The sequence below is a fragment of the Dama dama genome, chromosome 15, assembly GCF_033118175.1.
Source record: "Dama dama isolate Ldn47 chromosome 15, ASM3311817v1, whole genome shotgun sequence".
Classification (NCBI taxonomy): domain Eukaryota; kingdom Metazoa; phylum Chordata; class Mammalia; order Artiodactyla; family Cervidae; genus Dama; species Dama dama.
In genome coordinates this window covers 13,979,915-14,003,835 of record NC_083695.1, presented here as the reverse complement: position 1 = coordinate 14,003,835, position 23,921 = coordinate 13,979,915, and the positions used below count along the sequence as shown (strand labels likewise).

The 23,921-nt window shown below is 41.7% G+C and overlaps 1 protein-coding gene across 1 annotated transcript; it reads left to right on the top strand.

Moving 5' to 3' along the window:
• The first annotated feature begins 49 nt into the window (after positions 1 to 49).
• On the top strand, positions 50 to 20,394 carry ARV1 (ARV1 homolog, fatty acid homeostasis modulator). Its single transcript, XM_061161508.1, has 6 exons — positions 50 to 299; positions 5,972 to 6,091; positions 8,368 to 8,521; positions 15,764 to 15,988; positions 17,017 to 17,163; positions 19,949 to 20,394. The coding sequence occupies exons 1-5, from the start codon at positions 93 to 95 to the stop codon at positions 17,157 to 17,159; spliced, it is 849 nt and encodes a 282-aa protein (XP_061017491.1). The 5' UTR covers positions 50 to 92; the 3' UTR covers positions 17,160 to 17,163; positions 19,949 to 20,394.
• The last annotated feature ends 3,527 nt before the right edge of the window (positions 20,395 to 23,921 follow it).

Here is a 23,921-nt window from a genome sequence, read left to right as displayed (position 1 = left end):
AGCAAGCACCGCCCGGCGCAAGACTTCCGGTCTGCCGTCTGACGTCTTCCCCCGCCACTGAATCGGAAGTTCTGGCTGGCAGTTGCGTGGAAATGGGCACCGGTGGGCGGAGTGGGCTTCGGCCTGGCAAAGGGAACGCCGAAAGGGTGACAGCGGGAAAGGGGAAGACGGATGAGGCGACAGTGACTTCGATCACTGCTGCCTCGGCCTCCTGCCAGTACAGGTGCATCGAATGCAACCAAGAGGCCAAGGAGCTGTACCGAGACTATAACCACGGCGTGTTGAAGATAACCATTTGTGTGAGTTGTCAGGTGTGGGGTGTCCTTGGGGAAAAAATGGCGCAGCGAGATCTGGGGGCCGTGAGATGCCGTGGAATCTTTGCCAGCTTTCTAGGGCGATCAAAAAGCAACGAGTTTCAGAGTGCTCTAATACAGACTTGAGTTCGATGCTTGACATTTCCGTTCCGGCTCAGTCGAACCTTTGCGTGAATACCTGTAGTGGTAGAGAAGTGCTACCTACAGCACTTTTCTCATACGGCTCGTGTTTGCTGACCCGGGCGAACAAATCCTCCGACGGAGATGGATGCATGCGTTGTGCAGAGAAACTTAAAGATCGGATTAGGCTGACATTTGGGCTCCCGTCAAAACTATTTCATTCTTATTCTCCCTTTGATTAGACAGATGTTACCGTCTTAACACTTCATCACCTACAGTAAATTCTCCTAGAATATTTTTTCAGGTTTCATGAATGTACACTATTATGTACGAAGCACTATGCTGGACGTTGATGATATAAAAACCAAAAGCGAGGAAGTGAAAATTCTGTTTTCGAGGTGTTCCATAGTCTATTTACAGAGAATATGTTTTTAAAAAACACACAATTGGAGGTTCTTTGGGGGGCCATTAGGAAAGAATCTGTCACAATATAGGCAGTCAATACATTTTTGTCCCCTTTCTGATCTCCTGATGACTTTTTAATAATTCTCATTTCAAAAACATGGCAAGAGTAATTTGCAAGGGAGTCAACAGTGTGAATGTGTATCTGTTTCTTGTCAACCATTATGTTAATAATCATTCTTGTGACTGCACTCTCAATTTCCTGCTCTTCTTTCAAGTTGTTTCTCTCATTTGGCAAAATTGAAACATATTGCCTATCTGACCCTGCACCCTTGCTGCTGAGCTTTGCTGGGGAGAAAACACCTTAAATTCATGACCGCTAACCTCAGGTAGGCCTTGATACCATCTGTTCATCATGATACACTTCACTAGTCCATTCATGTTCCCACTCCTCTGAACAATACCCTGTCTCTCCTCAAGTTTCACATATATCCTCTCCTGCTTCGCTTAGAGAACTTCCACAAATTATGCAACCACATAAACCCAGTACTACTGTTTGAAATGCATCTGGCATTAGGCTAACAAAAACAAAATCCCTTTCAAACCATCAGACGCTGGCTTCTCTATACCTTTATTTATGTAAAGATAATTATTGGATAGCTATTTAGGTCAACAGCTATACTATCACCCACTTCCCTCCACCCCCAGACCCCCAGGATTACACTTTCTCACCCAGGAGACAGATTTTAGAGTAATATTTGGAATATTGAATGGTGGTACTATACATTTTGAATTATTGTACACAGTCATTCCATAATGAGATGGAGTTTGTGCTAACCTTGTTTATATTTTACTAATGCTTAGTAATATGCATAATTGCATTACTCAGAAAAATCATTCATTTGGTGCCAGACTCTGAAAATTAAACCATAAAATAATTAATTTTTTAAAGGATGTCCAAAAGTCCTGAGATTAAAAGTAAAAGAGTTTTAGATATCATGCTGTTTTTTATATATGATGAAGTTACAGATTTTTAAAAAAATTTTTATTCTTTACTTATTTGTGGCTGCACTTTGTCTTCATTGCTGCATGAGGGCTTATTTGCGGTGAATGGGGGCTATTCATTACAGTGAGCGGACTTCTCATAGCGGCAGCTTCTCTTCTTATGGAGCATAGGCTCTTGGGCGATTGGGCTTCAGTAGTTGGGGTGTGCAGGCTTAGTTGCCCTGCAGCATGTGGAATCTTCCCAGACCAGGGATTGAACCTGTGTCCCCTGCATTGACAGGCAGATTCTCATCCACTCTGCCGCCAGAGAAGTCTAATATCATGCTATTTGTTGTGGGAAAAGTATCCAGTTTCTAGGTGGTTACAGTCAGTAACTAATACTAATACTTTGGTCTCTTCTCTGCTGAGTTTGGAGTCAGCAGTATACTCAACCTGATCACCTACCAGTATTTTTCATTCTAATCTCCCTTCCCTTTGCTCTTCTTGCTTTTCTCTTGCCATTCCTTCCAGCTTGCCTATCTCTGTTTCTCTAATTTTTTCTAACGGAAGCATGTCCCTTGCTTTCAGTCACTCTCTCTGCTTCAGCATCTCACAATTTATTATAGTTATGTTAAAGATACTGTACTTTTAATATCCTGTAGAGCCTGACCTATTTTAACTGCTCAGATATTTGTTAAATCCATTATGGTAACAAAACAAGACTCCTATGACATTGTCGCAAGTTTTAGGACAACAGGAGGCAGCTTTCACCCCTGGTTGCTGGGTGCAAAGATGAATAAGACAGCACTACCCTCGCAGGAATGTAAAGTTTCATCGGTTTCACTTTTCAGATATGTGCTTGCTTATTGTGGAGCTAAAGTTAAAGAGATTTGAGAATGAGTGGGGAAGGGAATTGTCCTGGAGATGATGGGAAGGAAGAAGCAGCAAGAATATTCATGGGGGGAAAAAAAAGTGACCAATTCATATTCTGAAAGAGATGTGATTCATTGTAGAATTAGAGAGCATAGCAGCAGAAACTAAGTCATATCCATGTGAAGACTGAGCTGGTGGAAGCAGTATTTGAGTTTCCTGGGTGTTCATGGTCCCTGTGCTATAGGGATTTCTTAGAGGACAAACTTCTCTTTCAGGATACTTGACTATTAATAATGATATAGAAGGGAGCAGTTTTGCCAGAATCATTCAGTTCAGTTCAGTCGCTCAGTCGTGTCCAACTCTTTGCCACCCCATGAACTGCAGCATGCTAGGCTTCCCTGTCCTTCACCAACTCCTAGAGCCTGCTCAAACTCATGTCCATCGAACCAGTGATGCCATCCAACGATCTCATCCTCTGTTGCCCCCTTCTCCTCCTGCCTTCAATCTTTCCCAGTATCAGGGTCTTTTCCGGTGAGTCACTTCTTCGCATCAGATGACCAAAGTATTGGAGTTTCAGCTTCAGCATCAGTCCTTCCACTGAATATTCAGGACTGATTTCCTTTAGGATGGACTGGTTTGATCTCCTTGGAGTCTTCAACACCACAGTTCAAAAGCATCAATTCTTCGGTGCTCAGCTTTCTTTATAGTTCAACTCTCACATCCATACATGCCTACTGGAAATACCATAGCTTTGACTAGATGGACCATCATCAGCAAAGTAATGTCTCTGCTTTTTAATATGCTGTCTAGGTTGGTCATAGCTTTTCTTCCAGAAATAAGAAAACGTATTTACTCAATTTAGCTATCTCCCCATAAGATGTTTTACTACATTTGTGTGTGTGTGTGGTTTTACTCATTACATTCAAGGTGAAGGAAGCACTCAAATGAAAAGCAAATAATAGAGGCAGAACAAGGAAAAAATTCAGCCTAAACTGATAGGGAGGGAACCAGCAGACTTTAATGAATTCTCAGTATTTCTAAAATCCTCAGCATGCTAGGAAGGGAAGCTGAGCATAGCACATAGCATGTCACGTGATACCAGCAGTCGCCCCTTCTGTTCGGTTTATGTCACCTGCTTACTCCACTGTAGCACTTTTAGTAGCATGTTTATTTGCCTTCCTCTTCTAAACTGTCTGAGCCACCAGGGCAGCACTTCCTGGATAGCTCGAAGGGTAAAGCATCTGCCTGCAGTGTGGGAGACCTGGGTTCAATCCCTGGGTTGGGAAGATCCCCTGTCGAAGGAGATGGAGACCCACTTCAGTGTTCTTGCCTGGAGACTTCCGTGGACGAGAGGAGCCTGGTGGGCTGTAGTCCATGGAGTCTCATAGAGTTGGTTGACTGGCCGACTTTCACTTTCACTTTAAACTGTAAGGTCCTTGAGATTAGAGCTTATGTCTCAGGGTAGGTATCCAGCACTGTGGAAATGCCTGGTCCATAGAAATGGCTAAGTAAAGAGAGCTATTGCTCTGAGTGTAATAGTCATTCCAAACACATTTGTCAGGTAAGTGATTGCAGAAGGAATAGCCACGCTGCGCTGTCCCCTGCTGCTGGTTTCTGCCTCCCTCCTTCTAAAATACGTCCAAATCCCATCTTAGACTTTTGATGCTGTCAGGAGATGGGTTTCAAAGAATTTTTAAAGGACAGAGAGAAGGTCCCTGACCAGTCTCGGTTTCATCTTGAAATGAAGTAGCATCTCTGGCCTTCCATTCTTATTTGTATAAAGACAGGACGTGTTCTCCACGTGAGTAGCACAGGGAGAAGATCTAGAAAACTGCTGTGTTGGGTATGTATAATTTCTGATTCTGTGGCTTCTGTTTAGACACTGGCTTTCTCTTTGCTCAGCTAAAAAGCCTAACCTGTTACACCTCAGATCTATTAGGTGCATTTAAATTTGGGGTAATAGCACATCTCCCTTCATTGTTTCACATGATGACTAGACAAACATACGCACTTCTTGTAATGATGTGAGTGAAACGGAGAAACTTGAAATTGGAATTGAATCTAACTCGTTATAACACTGGGAGTGCAGGGTTACTATTCTTCAGTGCACTCCATTTTTCTTCTAGCACTTAGATGTAATCAAAAGGTCCTCCTAGTATGTTTGCATATACATCACTTCTTGTATTTCTCTTTTATCCTCTCAGAGTTTTGAAATTGTTTTGTTTTTTTAATTGTAGCCATTAGTTTATGCCTTGACTAGTAGCCCTGCAACTTTGTAGCTAATACTGATTCAGATGTTGCAATTCTAATGAGCTTGTTCCTATACCTGCATTTTGTATGTTCTAATGGCATTGGGATTTCATAACATTGTAATCACGTATCCAAAAAAAAAAAAAGCTATTTAATAGGAATTGCTGAGAGCCCAAGGGCCTTGATTTGGGCAACTCAGAACCAGGCAGCACAACGCAGTTCCTTACATACAGCCAGCGGTCTCCAGGGTCTACTGTAGCCCAGAAAGACCATTTTCTTGCCATGTTCTCAATGGAGAAAAAGAAAAAGACAGGCTCTTTTTGGTAGGTGCCATCCCAGGATTCCTGTCCACCTGTAGCTCTCAGTTCTAGGTGTAGGGTTACTTTTTTGAACCCCTTTCTCCAAATCATATTTCAAGAAGCACAAAGTTGGGGCCATCTAGTCAACAGGCAATGAAAGTACATTCTGAACTTATTTATTTTATAACAGTTCCTACAAACTGAAAGTAGCATTTTCTGAGATATTTTCCTGCCTGAAATGTCTTTAAATCAAATATCTTTTTTAGCTTTTTAATATGAGGTTAAAAGATTAATATTTTTACCCTAGAAGATTATATTTACTCATTTGAAGCCAAGGCTTGCATAGATGAACATTTTATATCTGAATGGAAGTTTCCATAAATGCTCATGCTTGGTCTCTCAGTTGTGTCTCACTCTTTGCGACCCCATGGACTGGAGCCTGCCAAGCTCCTCTGCCCATGGAATTTTCCAGGCAAGAATACTGGAGTGGGGTGCCATTTCCTTCTCCCAGAAATCTTCCCCAACCAGGGATCAAACCCACGTCTCTTGTGTCTCCTGTATTGGTAGGCAAATTCTGTTACCACTAGCGCCACCTGGGAAGCCATCTAAATAAATGCTGATACACCTGATTGCTATATAAATCCAAAATACAATCTGATGCTTTGAAATCCTCTAAAATTTCAGAATGTATGAATATATTTTTTCTAATATTGTCTTGCATTATTTCAGAAATCCTGCCAGAAACCTGTAGACAAATACATCGAGTATGATCCTGTAATCATCTTGATTAATGCTATTTTATGCAAAGCCCAGGCCTACAGGCATATTCTTTTCAATACCAAAATAAACGTAAGTTGTGATAATTTTTTTTATTTTCTAATTTTACTTGATGATTTTGCATTTTGAAATAATAACACTTTTGAACAGAATTAAAGAATATTATTTAAAGAAAGACATTCTAACAAGAGTGAGTCTTTTATCAACAATGTCTGGAAATTTCTGGAAATAGCAGGCATTGCTTTTTAAAAAGGTATGCAATGTCTATTGTGTATTTAAGAATACGGTCACTGGCAGGAAGTTGATAGACCATCACCTGGATTTCCTTTTTAGTAGGTTACCTTTTGAAACAGATATCAGTAATTTTGAACAGAATAAAATTAAATATAACCTGGTAGGGAGAGAATTATCCCTAAAAGAAGTAAGCAAACATTAAAAGAAAAATATCTTTAAAATGTAATGTATTGCATGGTATACTCTGCTATTAAGGGAATGGCTGATTGGTTTAGTTGCTATGTCTTGTTGGACTCTCTGTGACCCCATGGACTGTAGCCCACCAGGCTCCTCTGTGCACGGCATTTGCCAGGCAAGAATACTGGAGTGGGTTGCCATTTCATTTTCCAGGGCATCTTCTTGACCCAGGGATCCAACCGACATCTCCTGCATTGCAGGTGGATTCTTTACCACTGAGCCACCAGGAAGCCTGTTGAGGAAATACATGAGATGAAAAATCAGAAAAGTCCTAATAGATACAGTTGAATTTTTTTTTTTTTTGAAATGTACAATTTAATGAATTGACTTGTATACTCTTAATAATTTGGCTAGGATTGACAGATAAAATACAGGACAATTAATTAAACTTGGAAGTCAGATAAACTGATTTTTAGCATATGTTCTAAATATTGTGTGGATCATACATACACGAAAAAAGTATTTGTTGTTTATCTGAAGTGCATAGTTAACTGGACGTCCTGCATTTTTATTTGCCAAATCTGGCAACCCTAATTTTGGGCTAACAGGGACAGTAACAGTGCAATTTATTATCCCTGTCCTCCTTCCCCCAAGTTAAATAACCCAGGCTGTTTTGTAATCTAATTGAAGTCTCAGACTTGACTACACATTAGAAACACCTAGGGAAGTGGGTGGGGGCAGCAGTTAATTATTCCAAGCTGAGGCCTCACCCAGAACCAGTTAAATCAGAATCTTTGGCAATGGGATCCAGGCATCGGTATTCCTTAAATCTCCCTGCTGCTGCTAAGTCGCTTCAGTCGTGTCCAACTCTGTGTGACCCCAGAGACGGCAGCCCACCAGACTCCCCCGTCCCTGGGATTCTCCAGGCAAGAACACTGGAGTGGGTTGCCATTTCCTTCTCCAATACATGAAAGTGAAAAGTGAAAGTGAAGTTGCCCAGTCATGTCCAACTCTTAGTGACCCCATGGACTGCATGCAGCCTACCAGGCTCCTCTGTTCATGGGATTTTCCAGGCAAGAGTACTGGAGTGGGTTGCCATTGCCTTCTCCGTAAATCTCCCTAGTGGATGCCAAAGTGCAGCCAGGAGAACCAGTGTGCTAAATGGGGTAGCCTTAGAAGCTCACAACCATGCATATCCCTGGACCACATCAACTTTGCACACAGTTTCTCTTCCCCACTTTACATAGATAAATTTCAATGAGTAGGAGAAATATATAGAAAAAAGCCAGTTTTTGTTGCCTAGCATTTTCTGTTTTTGCCAAATTTCAGACTCTTTTTTTAAAATTTCCAGAAGATTTGCCACCTTTAATTGCTGTCTTTCACTATTTTAGTTTATACTCATCCAACCTAGAGGCATTTTTTTAAAAATTCATGTTCAGACTAATAGTATCTTATGAGGTGTCATGAAATCTTCAGATTAAATGTGTTTATTGCCGCTTCCACCCATCCTGAGTCACATAAATTCTTGCTTAATTCTGTGTATCAGACAAATGTTGAGAATATAACAGGATGAAGTGAACTGCTATTTAAAGCAGTGATTCTTAACTAGGGGTGCACATTACAGCTCACCCTCTGCCTGAGTGTTTCCCACACAGTATGCCTGCCTGGGATTTCCTTCCACAGATTCTGAATCAGGACTGGGGCCTAGACATTTGTATTTTGAAAAATCTCCCCATGTGATGCTTCTGCTGAACACTGCTGATTAAGACCTAGTGGTTATAGACTGAATACAATTTGCATTTAACTGGGCAGTTTCTGAATTTGAAAAGCTACTAGATTGGACAGTCTTCAGAACCCACAAAAGTTAGCTCTGTCTGTGCCTCTTGATATTAAGTAGTTGTTTCTTTACCTGATTGAATGGCAGTGTCTTTTGACAGATGCACGGAAAGCTCTGTGTATTTTGTCTGCTTTGTGAAGCGTACCTGAGGTGGTGGCAGCTCCAAGACTCCAGCCGAAGCACTGATCCTGATGACTTTATCAGATACGCTAAGGAGTGGGATTTCTACAGAATGTTTGCGATTGCCTCTCTAGGTAGGAAGAAGCCATATATTATTTGACCGACTATTTTGATTTTAAAATTAAGGTGCATGGTTTTAATCATTGGTAAGAGGAGCTAGCTAGAGGATTTGAGACTAAATTTCAGCTATGCCACTAATCTGCTAGGTAAGTTTGTCTAAATTACTTGCTTTCTTACTTTTATTTGTTTTTTTTCTTTTCTTTTCTTTATTTTTAGTGCTTGCATGGCATATATTCCTCCTTTACTTTTTTTTAAAATTAATTAATTAATTTATTTTACTTAACAACATTGTATTGGTTTTGCCATACATTGACTTGAATCCTCCATGGTAGTACATGTGTTCCCCGTCCTGAACCCCCCTCCTACCTCCTACCTCCCTCCCCATCCCATCCCTCTGGGTCATCCCAGTGCACCAGCCCTGAGCATCCTATATCATGCACTGAATCTGGACTGGCCATTCATTTCACATATGATAATTTACATGTTTCAATGCCATTCTCCCATATCTTATCCATTCACCTGCTGATGGATATCTAGGTTGCTTCCATGTCCTGGCTATTATAAACAGTGCTGCAATGAACTTTGGGGTACAAGTGTCTCTTTCAATTCTGGTTTCCTCAGTGTGTATGCCCAGCACTGGGATTGCTGGGTCATATGGCAGTTCTACTTTTTTGGCAGTTTTTTAAGGAATCTCCACACTGTTCTCCATAGTGGCTGTACTAGTTTGCATTCCCACCAACAGTGTAAGAGAGTTCCCTTTTCTCCACACCCTCTCCAGCATTTATTGCTTGTAGACTTTTGGATAGCAGCCATTCTGACTGGCGTGTAATGGTACCTCATTGTGGTTTTGATTTGCATTTCTCTGATCATGGGTGATGTTGAGCATCTTTTCATGTGTTTGTTAGCCATCTGTATGTCTTCTTTGGAGAAATATCTGTTTAGTTCTTTGGCCCACTTTTTGATGGGTCTTTTATTTTTCTGGAATTGAGCTGCAGGAGTTGCTTATATATTTTTGAGATTCTTTGTCTGTGCTTCATTTTCTATTATTTTCTCCCATTCTGAAGGCTGTCTTTTCACCTTGCTTATAGTTTCCTTTGTTGTGCAGAAGCTTTTAATTTTAATTAGGTCCCATTTGTTTATTTTTGCTTTTATTTCCAATATTCTGGGAGGTGGGTCATAGAGGATCCTGCTGTGGTTTATGTTGGAGAGTGTTTTGCCTATGTTTTCCTCTACGAGTTATAGTTTCTGGTCTTACATTTAGATCTTTAATCAATTTTGAGTTTATTTTTGTGGTGTTAGAAAGTGTTTATTTTGTATGGTGTTAGAAAGTGTTCTAGTTTCATTCTTTTACAAGTGGTTGACCAGTTTTCCCAGCACCACTTGTTAAAGAGATTGTCTTTTCTCCATTGTATATTCTTGCCTCCTTTGTCAAAGATAAGGTGTCCATAGGTACGTGGATTTATCTCTGGGCTTTCTATTTTGTTCCATTGATCTATATTTTTGTCTTTGTGCCAGTACCACACTGTCTTGATGACTGTGGCTTTGTAGTAAAGACTGAAGTCAGGCAGGTTGATTCTTCCAGTTCCATTCTTCTTTCTCAAGATTGCTTACCTAAAACAACTTGAAAAGGAGGAATTATGAACCCCAGGGTTAGTAGAAGGAAAGAAATCTTAAAAATTAGGGCAGAAATAAATGCAAAAGAAACAAAAGAGACCATAGCAAAAATCAACAGAACCAAAAGCTGGATCTTTGAGAAGGTAAATAAAATTGACAAACCATTAGCCAGACTCATCAAGAAACAAAGGGAGAAAAATCAAATCAACAAAATTAGAAATGAAAATGGAAAGATCACAACAGACAACACAAAAATACAAAGGATCATAAGAGACTATTATCAGCAACTATATGCAAATAAAATGGACAACTTGGAAGAAATGGACAAATTCTTAGAAAAGTACAACTTTCCAAAATTGAACCAGGAAGAAATAGAAAAGCTTAACAGACCCATCATAAGCACGGAAATTGAAACTGTAATCAGAAATCTTCCAACAAACAAAAGCCCAGGACCAGATGGCTTCACAGCTGAATTCTACCAAAAATTCAGAGAAGAGCCAACACCTATCCTACTCAAACTCTTCCAGAAAATTGCAGAGGAAGGTAAACTTCCAAACTCATTCTATGAGGCCACCATCACTTTAATACCAAAACCCGACAAAGATGCCACCAAAAAAAGAAAACTACAGGCCAATATCACTGATGAACATAGATGCAAAAATCCTTAACAAAAGTCTAGCAGATAGAATCCAACAACATATTTAAAAGATCATACATCATGACCAAGTGGGCTTTATCCCAGGAATGCAAGGATATTTCAATATTCGCAAATCAGTGTAGTACACAACATTAACAAATTGAAAAATAAAAACCATATGATTATCTCAATAGATGCAGAGAAAGCCTTTGACAAAATTTAACATCCATTTATGATAAAAACCCTCCAGAAAGCAGGAATAGAAGGAACATACCTCAACATAATAAAAGCTATATATGACAAACCCTCAGCAAATATTATCCTCAATGGTAAAAAATTGAAAGCATTTCCCCTAAAGGCAGGAACAAGACAGTGGTGCCCACTCTCAGTACTACTATTCAATATAGTTTTGGAAGTGTTGACCACAGCAGTCGGAGCAGAAAAAGAAATAACAGGAATCCAGATTGGAAAAGAAGAAATAAAACTCTCACTGTTTGCAGATGACATGATCCTCTATATAGAAAACCCTAAAGATTCCACCAGAAAATTACTAGAGCTAATCAATGAATATAGTAAAGTTGCAGGATATAAAATTAACACACAGAAATCCCTTGCATTCCTACACACTAACAATGAGAAAACAGAAATTAAGGAAACAATTCCATTCACCATTGCAACGAAAAGAATAAAATACTTAGGAATATATCTACCTAAAGAAACAAAAGACCTGTATATAGAAAACTATAAAACTGGTGAAAGAAATCAAAGAGGACACAAATAGATGGAGAAATATACCATGTTCATGGATCAGAAAAATCAATATAGTGAAAATGAGTATACTACTCAAAGGAATCTATAGATTCAGTGCAATCCCTATCAAGCTTACTTTTATTTGTTACCACACATAGGGCATGGAAATGATTATGCTTATCAGATGCAGGTGTTTCATAAAGTATTTTGAGACATAATATCTTGGGTAAAATTCTTCACTTTAAGTTATGATTATCCAATCTGAAGATTCCTTGAATCTCATCTTTATTAAAACAGATTAATAACTGCCAGACATTATTCAATGTATTGTACTAATTACTATTATTACTAATTATAATAAAACTAATTATTATACTAATTACCTACTCATATACTAGGTGCAGGGAAAGGGCTACTCCCCAGAATTCTTTGAGTTCTGAAATTGTTTTTCTACAGAATTTGAAATTTGTGACTTAGGTCAGAATTGGGTTGAATTAATTTCTGTGACTATGTTATTACTTACTGGTTTCCATGCTTTTCTACTTCTAAAATCTTTTTCCTTATATTGAAATATTTTAGTACTTAAGTCTCCATGCCTGCATGCTAAGTCGCTTCAGTCATGCCCCACTTTTTGTGACCCTATGGACTGTAGCCCGCCAGGCTCCTCTGCCCATGGGATTCTCCAGGCAAGAATACTGGAGTGGATTGCTGTGCCTTCCTCCAGGGGACCTTCCCAACCCAGGGACTGCACTCAGGTTTCTTACTTCTCTTGCACTGGCAGGCAGATTCTTTACCACTAGTGCCACCTGCACACCTCTCCACTGTCATATTTCTGGACTGTGTCCTCTTTTGTCCCTCGTTCTTCTCTGGCTGCCCTCATTTCCTTGGCCCTCTCATCCAGTCCCAGTGGTTTTAAAATTCATCTGTCTGCTGAGAATTCCCAAATGTACATAATGTTAAAAACTTCCTTGAACAAATCACCTAAACCAAGAGCTAGAACCTAATATAATTTTAAGCTTTAAAGCAAGGCCTCTTAAAATTGCTTTGTGTGTATAATTAAAAAAAAAAAAAAAAAAACTAAGCTTGTTTTCAAGTAGTTTGGAATTTCTGTAGCACTTAACTCTATAGTGGCTGTTTTGACACTTGAGCAGAAATTTTTTCTCCTATTACATTTATATGTGTCTTAATCTAATCCCTAGTTAGGTTGCAGATTCCTAAAACAGCTTATAAAGAATGTGTTATACAAATCCAGCATCTTATAACTTAAAAACTGTTTTTACAGTACCATCAACTCAGTTTTCACAACCATCCTCTTTGGTAGGTAGGTTGGGTTGCCTTCCCCATCTGCAGTTGTCAAAGCACAAGAACAGGAAGGGCCCATGGTCTCCCTGAAGTTCCCCCAGCAGGTTAGCCTCAGTGCAGAGCTGGGGAAGGTCTCCCAGGGCCCCATCTCTTGTTTTCCCCACTGCGGCTCTTTCTCCACTGCTGCTCCTCCTGAACGCATCTGATGTGTGAGAGCTCTAAGGGCGAGGGCTCTCTAACACCTGCCTGGGAAAGGCTGTGTGGAGCCCAAGGGCAGGTGCAGCTTCCTCAGTCTCCCAAGTTATAAGCTAGAAAGGTGTGTGATGTAGTCTGCTGTCCTCTCCAGTGCAGGAAACCCTTCTCTCTTGATTCCTGCAAGATTGTGTCTCCAGTGACAGGACGGTCATTTAACAATAACCCACCACTGTTAGATGGTTCTTGTGAGGAAGTTCTTTATTTTGATTATTCTCATTATTATCAGTTAAAAACCCAGGCTATATAATCTGCCTGTTTGAACTGATCCTTGCAGTGGATGAGCCCTTCAGTCATTTTGAAGGGAGATGGTGTGTCTCCCCTGAAGACTATATCAAATTCCATGGGGGCTAACCATCCTAAATTACGTTTATGGATCCTGAAAGTGAACGTCGCTCAGCTGTGTCCAGCTTTTTGTGATCCCATGGATGATACAGTCCTTGAAATTCTCTAGGCCAGAATACTGGAGTGGGTAACCTTTCCCTTTTTCAGAGGATCTCCCAACCCAGGGATCAAACCCAGGCCTCCTACATTGCAGGCAGATTCTTTACTAACTGAGCTATCAGGGAAGCAAACAGTCAAGAAGGTCCCACTAAGATGGGATCCTAGTTAGGACCCTAATTGACCCATATGAATCCTAATTATGGATTATGGATCCTAATCACCTATATTTGGAACCTCTTTATTTTGGCTAGATTCAGTTATAGAACATTTTAGAAGGAATACAGTTATTTCTCCTATGATACAATACATGTCTTCCAGAAAAGAAAAAAAAAAAAAAAACGTGATCCTGTAGAAAGCTAAATAACGCAGCTTATAGGAGAAAATCTTTTTGCCTTTTCATAATATGTTCATGGGGGTCTCAAGGCAAGAGTGCTGAAGTGGTTTGCCATTTCCTTTTCCAGTGGACCATGTTTTGTCCACTTTGATACTTTTGAACTGTGGTGTTGGAGAAGACTTTTGAGAGTCTCTTGGACTGCAAGGAGATCAAACCAGTCAATCCTAAAGGAAATCAATCCTGAATATTCATTGGAGGGACTGATGCTGAAGCTGAAGTTGCAATGCTTTGGTCCCCTGGTGTGAAGAGCTGACTCATTGGAAAAGACCATGATGCTGGGAAAGACTGAAGGCAGGAGGAGAAGGGGACAACAGAGGATGAGATGGTTGGATGGCATCACCAACTCAATGGACATGAGTTTGAGCAAGTTCTGGGAGATGGTGAGGGACAGGGAAGCCTGGCATGCTGTAGTCCATGGGGTTGCAAAGAGTCAGGCACGACTAAGCGACTGAATAACAACATAGGAGAAAATAGAATTAGGGACAAATCAATCAAAATGTATGCATCTGGGTAGTCAGAGCACTAACAGTCTTATTAATAACAATCTTAATAAAATAATGCAGTTAAAAGATATTGTTAAACTCCTAGTTGGGAACAGAACAGATTGCAGTCTGTTCTGACTGTGGGATACCACGGGAACTATTGCTTCTTTTAGTCTGGACTCTGTCTCTGCATACTTTCTGGAAGGATATGGAATTACACTCAAAAAGTTTGTTAAGATGAATAGGGGATGTTTTTAATTTAGGTAACAGACTATTCAAGGTCTTTTGGCTAAGAGGCAGTCCATAAAAAAGTAGGTGAATCAACAACGAAAAACACCTTCATATGTAATTCCTAGGCTGTGTCCCATATTCCAGATTTAAAAGCTTCCATTCTCCTGTTTTCTCTGTGGAGATCTCTAGGAGTGAAAATGCTTAAACAACCTGATTTCCTAAAAGGAACTTCAGAAAGTTGATGATTACAATTCTCCCAGAATTACTTTTTCTCCAGAGAGTGAAGTACTTCATGAAAGAATTACCAAAATATGTTTCAGAAATGATACCAGCAGGATTTGACACAAAAGACAGGGGTTATTTAAAAAAAGAAAAAGAAAGTTTCTTTTTTTATTATTAATTTTTTTAATGACTGGTTTTTAAAATTTAATTACTTAACTTCTGTCTGTGCTGGGTCTCCGTTGCCATGCGGGCTCCTCTCTAATCGCAGTGACGGGGTCTGCTCTCTGTGTGGGTGGGCTTCTCGTGGCAGTGGCCCCTCTTGTTCCTGAGCGTGGGCTCTAGGGCACAAGGGCTGAATAGCTGCAGCAAGTGGGCTCTAGTCATGGCATCTGGCCTTAGTTGCTGCATGGCATGTGGGGTCTTCCTGGACCAGGGATCAGACCCACGTCTCCTGCTTTGGCAGGCAGATTCTTTACCAGTAAGCCACCGGGGAAGCCATTGTTATTAATAGTAGTATTTCCTATTATTTTGGTTGCACTGGGTCTTCGTTGCTGTGCTTGGCGGGCTTTCTTGAGCTGCAGCAAGCGAGGGCCGCTCTGCGTTGCTGTATGTGGGCTTCTGATTGCTGCGGCTTCTCTTGTTGTGGAGCACAAGCTCCAGGTGCCCAGGCTCAGGAGTCATCACACACAGGCTTAGCTGATCCATGGCAGGTGGGATCTTCCCAGACAAGGGATCAAAGCCACGTCCCCTGCCTTGGCAGCTGGATTTTTATCCACGGCCAGGGAAGTCCAGAAAATTTGATCCTGATAAAGCATTTCTTTTGTCATTAGCTGATAGGCTGTATTTTGGAATTGTGGTTTATTTGTTTTTAGGGGCCTCTGGTTTGGATTGAGACATTTGTATCTTTATTTTTCCATTTCTTCCTTAGAACAGACTGCCTATTTTATTGGCATTTTCACTTTCCTGTGGATAGAACGACCCATAAAAGTGAAAGAAAAACTCAACTTCACTTTGCTGCTGAAGGCATTATTGTTATCTAGCTACGGAAAACTCTTGCTGATCCCAGCTGTGATTTGGGAACATGATTACACACCCCTGTGCCTCAGACTCATTAAAGTGTTTGTCCTTACATCAAACTTTCAGGCAATCAGAGGTATGTTTACATCTTACTCTGTTTTCTCAGCTTTCAACCCATATACTATCTATAAAGCCTTGTTTCTAGGGTACAGTTTTTATATAACCTATTAAACACTGGAACTGTTTGTAGAATAATAACAATGCCTAACATTTTCATAGTGCCTTATCCATGGCACATGTTCAATATTCGTTCAGTTTAATCACATGGTACTTTTTAGTTTTCAAAATGGTCCCTTACACATTGCATCCATCCTGTGGGGTCAGTCATTGTTGTTTAGTCATTCAGTCATATCCAACTCTTTTGCAACCCCTTGGACTACAGCCCACCAGGCTCCTCTGTCCTTGGGATTTCCCAGGCAAGAACACTGGAGTGGGTTGCCATTTCCTTCTCCAGGGATCTGCCTGATCCAGGGATCGAACCTATGTCTCGTTCATTGGCAGGTGTGTTCTTTACCACTGAGCCACCAGGCAGGAGTCAGTAGGGCAACTATTATTACCTCCACTTTTTGAGTGAACTCTTGGCGACTTGTCCAAAGTTACATGGCCAGGCAGTTGTCAAGCCAGGCTAGAATGCCAGGTATCTGCCTCACAGCTCAGGAGAATTCTTACGACATTGACGAAGGGTAGAGCAGCCCTGCATGTTGTCACTTATCCCATACATTGTGAGAAGTGCTATTGTAAATGAACGTATTAATCTGATATTTCTTATAATGCCTAACATCTGGTAAACCATAAAACCAAGAGTATCCATTTTTTTCTGCTATTCTCTTTATAACCTTAAGATCTAGCTTTTATTTTCCTGTTTAATATTCATGCGAATCTGTCTTGACGAGAGCAGGAGAAGTTTGGTGTTTTTGTTATCAGCAGATGTTTTGGTTCTCCCAAAAGCTTTGTAGATGGAAAAGTAACAACGTAGATTAATAAGAACAAATAGATTTTCTAAGAAACAGTTTTACAAAACCATTCCATTCACACTGCCACACAATTTACATGCCAATATCATTTAAACTCTTAAGAACTTATCAGTTGCCTTTTCTTTTTCAGTGACCCTGAACATCAACCGTAAGCTCACCTTCTTGGCCATCTTGAGTGGCTTACTGGTGGAGAGCACCATGGTCTATTTCTTCCAGAGGATGGAGTGGGCTGTTGGAAGTGACTGTGCCATCTATAAATCTCAAGACTTTTGAAGAGGTACAGAGCATGTCTCAGTGTTCTTGCACCCAGACAGGTGTCCTTCTCAAACCAGACAGATGTCATTGCAGCAAACATAATGCCCCCACCCGCCCTCCAGCACCTGGGTACCTTGAGGTCACCTCTGGGTACCTCGAGGTCACCTCTCTCTCCCTCGGGGACCCTAGGGTTCTGCATTCTAGTTCTGTTGTCAGCCTCAGTGACATCAGCAGCTATGTTTTTGTTGTTTCTGGGTCCCTGTTCTCACAGTTCTCTAACACCTCCATTCCAGCTCACTCCTACCAAAACCTCAGACGCTGAGGTCTGTCCCGCTGACCGCTGTCTACCACCCTTTCCAACCATTCTGCTGCCTCCCTCCCACCACCCCTGCCTTCTGCTGCCTTTTTTACCTCTCTCTCCCAAACCTCTTACTTTCCTTTATTTCTGTCCCATTTGCCTCTCTCTTAACTGTGCCTGGAACTTATAGGCAGCTTGCGTGGCCCTCCATTAATGCCTTGAAACAGCTGGGTCCCTGCCCTTCTATCAGCATCCCCGTTGGAGCTCTCGGGGTGAGTCCATCAGCTCTTTTCTCTGCTGAGCTTGGCAGGTCGCCCCTGCGTCTGCACAGAGCACAGCTGAGGGTGCTCCTCTGTCTTGAGGTCACCTCTATGGACCCCTTTCCCTCCCCCAGCCCCCGCCACACACACAGTGGCCTTGGGGCAGTTGTTCCGAAGTCTTCCCCGCCTTACTTCCCCCTGTGTCTGCTCTCACTTTGCTGAGAATGGAGACTTACCACAAACTCCCTGAGTTTCCTTTTCCACTTCAGCACTTGCTTGGTCATCTGCTTTCTTTCTTCCTTCCCTCCCTTCTGTTCCTCACCAGAGCTGAGTACAGCCTGAAGGTATCCTCCTGCCTGTAGTCACTGCCTGTAGACCACCGCCAGCCCCCCACAGTCTGTGTTGGGATGCGTGATCGGGTAGACTTGAAGGAGTGGCAGCTGGTGAGGAGGGGAGGGAGCAGGCAGGGTAAGCTGAAGCAGCTCTCGGGCACCCTCCTCATCCCACAGGCACAGCTCTGAGCCTTCTCTGCCTCTCCTGGCGCCTCAGCAGCCCTCCTGCCCTCCACGCTCAGCTCACCCTCTTCCTCTCCGGGTCCTCAGAGACACCGCTCCTTCCTCACCCTCTCTCCTCTGCAGTGACTCCTTCCCCTCTGCCAGCACACATGGGCAGCTCTTTACTTTAGACAGGCTGCTCTGAGCCCATTTCTTCACTGCCTCTCCTCTTTGTAAAACACACTTTCTGCCCAGTTTCCCAAGCTGGTGCTCCTGAAAACAGAAGGCAGCCAGCCCCCAGCTCTGCCAGGGCCCTGCTCGCTGCTCTGCTCTGGAAGCTGCTGCCTTCCCAGACAGGCTGCCTCTGCCCTTCCTGGCATCAGACCTTCCTTGTCCACCGACCCTGTCTGTCTCCCATGTCTTGCCTCAGCCCTCCACTTTTCTCTCCTGCTGTGCAGACACTTGGCTTTGGCAACAGCATGGCTTGATCCATCTAGGGCAGATTGCTTCCAGATCTTTCCAGACCCAATACCTCCAGTCTTCCCCCTCTGCCAGGTCACTCATGCCCTTCCACTGCCTTCAAGATCATTCCAGGATGGCCTGGCTGTTACCTCTAAAATTGAACTCAATATCCCCAGCCCTCACCAAAACAGAATCTTCCTGATAGCTTTTTTTGTTGTTCTTGGTTTTGTTTTGCTTTTTTAATATTTATTTATTTTTGGTTGCACTGGGTCTTCTGCTGTGTGTACAGCTTTCTCTGATTGCAGCGAGGAGCTACTCATGGTTGCAGTGCTTGAGCCTCTCACTGCGGCCGCTTCTCTTGTTGAGAGCTCAGGCTCTAGGTGCATGGGCTTCAGTAGTGGTAGCACTCAGGCTCAGAAGTAGTGGCACACAGGCTTGGTTGCCCCATAGCATGTGGAATCTTCATGGACCAGGGATCAAACCTGTGTCCTCTGCTTTGGTAGACAGATTCTTATCCACTGCACCACCAGGGAAGTCCTCTGCGAGCTTTTCATCTTGTCACTCAGCCCCCAGCTCAACCTTCATCATCTCCTGCTTCAAAGTTTGTAACAACCTCCTCAGCAGCCTTCAGCCTATCTTCACAGAGCACCACTTCTGGTGCCCCTCTGGATTTTCCACCACTTCTTATTGTTGGCCAGAGTTTCAGTCTCTTCCTGAGCAACAACTCTCTTCCTGAGTTTTCTCTGAGCGTTAGTGCTCATTTCTCCTCTGCGGGCAGGTTTCTGCCCACGTTCTCTACTGCCCTTTCCTCATCTCCAGATATATCACACTCTTCTCCACTAACCAGATTCAGTCACCCCTGCTTCTCTGTGGAATGAAGACTTGCCAAAAACTTGAGTCTGTCACGCTCGCTCCTTCCATTGAGCCCCCAGGGCCCAGCTCAGTCACATTCCCAGAGCTCCTGAGACTGCCCCAGTGCTGAAGGCCTTGCCCCCACTCTTTTTAGTGCTTCTGCCTTTTGAGCTTTCCAGTATAATTTCTGTGAAGAGAAGGTCCCCTGTCTTTAACAGCCATTTGAAAACCATTATCCTCTTCATGTTGTATACTTGTTTACACTTTACATTAAAATGCCGTGTATTTATGTCTGACTCCCTCAACCTGGTTTGGTGCCAGGACAGACCAGGCCCGAGGTAACGGTGTCCCTGTAGTACAGAGCCTGCCCTAATAAGTATTTGTTGATTTGATTTTTAGTGGAATGTGCCACTCTAAATACTTTTTTTTTATTATCCACAGTTTCATTTTTTACTGTCTGTGGCATGACTGGTTGCATCTGTAAAATAGAAGACATAAAAATACAAACCAATCTTCTCATTACTGTTGTGTAAAATGAAGCAAAGATTTGGATATACTTCCTGAAAAAGAAAGCAACGGTTATTGCATTGGGAACTGCTAACCCATGTAGGAAATAGCTAAACCACATACAGAAACACTCACACAAACACAAGGGATGTTGCTGCAGGAACTAATGTATGCAACTAGTGAAGATTTATACATTATAGACAGTTCAGGTAAGCCCTGGAATTGAAGGAACATGAATTCATGAGTCACACATAAGAAAAGATCTTTGTTCATGGCTTTGACATATTTATATCTTTTTATTTAAATGTTAATGGTTAAAATAATACTTTGTGTTCTTACAAGAGAAATACGTTTCTCTCAATAAAGTCACAATAAACTGAGCTTTTGTGAATTTTTAATTCAGAATCTTCCCCTGTAACTAAGTTACTCTTTAAAATCAGCTGATCCAAAAATAAATAACTAAAAACAACTGAATTGTACATCTAACATCTTGAGAGTTAATTACATCTCAGTAGAGCTGTTACTAAATAAATAAACATCGCTTCTCTCCTTTTCTCTCTGCCTGCTTCACTCATTTGTTCTTTCACTTATTCATTCCATAGATACTTAGCTCCTAGTCTGTTACGGTCAGACACTATGGATACAGTAGTAAAAAAGACGTGGGACCTGGCCCTCTTGACATTTACTGAGTAGTGATGGATTTAGAAATAGGAGTAGGTAACTGCAGCAGTGTCTTTTTATCAAGCAGTGAGTATAAGCTATTTGGGAAGGGCAGGGTGGGAACAGCTGTTCCAGTCAGAAGTCGAAAAGGTCTTCCAAGGAAAGGGGAAGGGACAGAGCTTTCCAGTAGCCTGGAAGAGAAGACAATGCACACAGACTCGTGGAGGGCAGAGTGCCAATGGGCATAGGCTGGGGCTGAAAGCAAATGGTCCAACTGGGTAGAGTGTGAGCAGTGGGAGTTCCACAAATGATACATGGAAGATGTGTACAGTTCGGATTAAGAAGGGCCTCATGAGTTGTAATTTATCACAAGGATGAAGAAACCAAAGTTGAAGAATCCAAAGTAAAATGGGCTTCCCATGTGGTGCTAGTGGTAAAGAACCTGCCTGCCAATGCAGGAGACAGGTTTGATCACTGGGTCAGGAAAATCTCCTAGAGAAGAGTATGGCAACCCTCTCCAGTATTCTTGCCTGGAGAATTCCATGGACAGAGGAGCCTGGTGATGGGTCACAAAGAATCAGACACAACTGGAGCGACTTAGCACACACAGCTCAGCAAAGCAAAAAACAGGACAAAATCAATGGGAATAACATCAGAGTAGTCACAGCATGAAGAGGACTGTTGACCACCAGATGGAGCCTGTCAGTTTAAGGAGCAGAGGAGAAAACATGGTTCAAAGACACAACCAAAAGGGAAAAAATCAACTCTAAAACAAGTATGAGGGGAGATGACCTAAAAAATACACTGTTCGTAGCTTCTCAAATCTTTGGCTAAGATAAATAAAGAGACTACATCATCTATTTATGAATTTATATTCCATACACCCCAGTCTGCCTTGATCACCGTAAAGGTATTTGTTAAGTTTTAAAGACAAACAAGTGTTCAAAAGCCCTTTCCTGGGTGCCAGTGAGGTGTCCATGAGCAGTAGATAGCTAAGTGCTGCAGAATGGGTGGGTGGGAGGGACTGTCAGACCCATCTCATCAGCTATGATCCTAGACTCCACTCAGTGTATTTACTTATTTTTTTAATGTTTTATTGGAGTATAGTTGATTTTCAATGTTGTTTGAGTCTCAGGTATACAGCAGCGTGAATCAGTTATACACAAATACACACACACACACACACAAGTCTATCCACTCTTTGATTATTTTCCTAGATAGCCATTACAGAATATTGAGTAGAGTACTCTTTGCGACCCCATGGACAGTAGCCTGCACCAGGCTCCTCCGGCCATGGGATTTTCTAGGCAAGAGTACTGGAGTGGGTTGCCATTTCCTTCTCCACACTCAGTGAATTTATCACATCACTCGTTGGAGTGAGGAAAGAAAGGGCAAGTCTCCAGGAAGAAGGCAGAGAGGCTGCCTTCCAGGTCATGTTGAGAGTGATCAGTTCTCCCATCCCCAGGCCAGGCCCCACTGCCCAGCCCAGGAATTCATCCTTTCTTTATGCTTTTTCCACATGTTTTATGAAAAATTTCAAAGATACAAAAACATTGAAAGAATTGTACAGTGAAAACATCTATTCACCACCTAGATTTTACAGTTGTTAAATTTTGCCCTCTAATTTCTGAGATGGCAGAACTTAAGAGTTATACTGGGTAGTTATACTGGGTAGTTATACTGGTAGGGGTGATGCTTGGTGCTTTAGAATGATGTTTATTTTCCAAGCCATTCCTCTCTCCCAGTCACTGAAACATGGTCTGACAACAACAAAAAAGGTATTTATGTGAAAATTCTTATGAAGGTATAAAAGTTAAATTACTTTTAGATATCCACAATTTTAAAGAAAAAGCATATGCACCCAAGCCATTCTAGAAAATTGCCTTATAATCACAATCATGGATCAGTTATGGTCACAGTGGCTACCCAGCCCATTGATGACGAGTTTTCAACACACCAAGTACCAGAGAAGAAAAAAATTCTCAGTTTATGAGAGCACAATATAGATGAATAAGGCACAAAGAAAATAGACAAGTGGTCTTCTGTTAAAAGATTTTCTATCAGAGTGTTTGAATTCCTTCGAACTAAATTAGGAAGAAAACATCATAGTGTCCATGAGAGCCAAAGAAAGCATGTTTTTAGCTGTTTACAACAAGACAAGGCAAACATCAATCGAAAAGTGGAAGATACTTTAGAAATCAGTCTTACATGAAGAAATTGAAGCTTAGAATGGTTCAGGGATATGCTTATGGTCACACAAGCATACAGTGATAGAACTGGGACTAAAACCTAGGTCTCTACTTCTAGTTTAGTAGAGGATCCATGGGTCTCTCTTGGCCTCCACTTGCAGTCTAGTGGAGGATCCCTGGGGGATCCTTGGGTCTGTCTTGGTCTCTGCTACATAGTCTAATGAAGGATTCCTGGGTATATATATTAGTTTCCATTTTCAGTCTAATGGTGGGTCCCTGGATCTATATTAGTCTCCACCCCTCACCTAATGATGGGGATGGGGGTGGGCAACCAGGTCATTCTTTCTTTGCTAAGAAAAAAGGTAATGTACTTCAAATACAGTTAGGGACACAGAAAAGAGAGTTTTAAATAAGGAACTCAAATGCCTAGGACCAGATTAAATATTGGTCCTCTGGCTACAAGGAAGAAGCTGTAGAAGATGAGCATTTTATTGTATTCTTTCCTCAGAATTGCTGTGATCCTTAAGAGTTGTGTCATTACTTTCTGATATTGAACACATCTAACCCTAACCTTAAAGATGATGCTGTGAAACTGCTACACTCAATATGTCAGCTAATTAAGAAAAGTCAGCAGTGGCCACAGGACTGGAAAAGGTCCGTTTTCATTCCAATCCCAAAGAAAGGTAATGCCAAAGAATGCTCAAACTACTGCACAATTGCACTCATCTCACATGCTAGTAAAGTAATGCTCAAAATTCTCCAAGCCAGGTCTTCAGCAATACGTGAACCGTGAACTACCAGATGTTCAAGCTCGTTTTAGAAAAGGCATAGGAACCAGATATCAAATTCCCAATATCCGCTGGATCATCAAAAAAGTAAGAGAGTTCCAGAAAAACATCCATTTCTGTTTTACTGACTATGCCAAAGCCTTTGACTGTGTGGATCACAGCAAACTGTGGAAAATTCTGAAAGAGATGGGAATAGCAGACCACCTTACCTGCCACTTTGGAAACCTGTATGCAGGTAGGAAGCAACAGTTAGAACTGGACATGGAACAA

Bases quoted from the DNA above. Each gene is read 5' to 3' on its own strand.
- ARV1 (XM_061161508.1), top strand. From the start codon at position 93: ATGGGCACCGGTGGGCGGAGTGGGCTTCGGCCTGGCAAAGGGAACGCC. The intron at 6,092-8,367 runs GTAAGTTGTGAT...GTCTTTTGACAG, and splicing joins TTTTCAATACCAAAATAAAC to ATGCACGGAAAGCTCTGTGT. The intron at 15,989-17,016 runs GTATGTTTACAT...TTTCTTTTTCAG, and splicing joins AAACTTTCAGGCAATCAGAG to TGACCCTGAACATCAACCGT.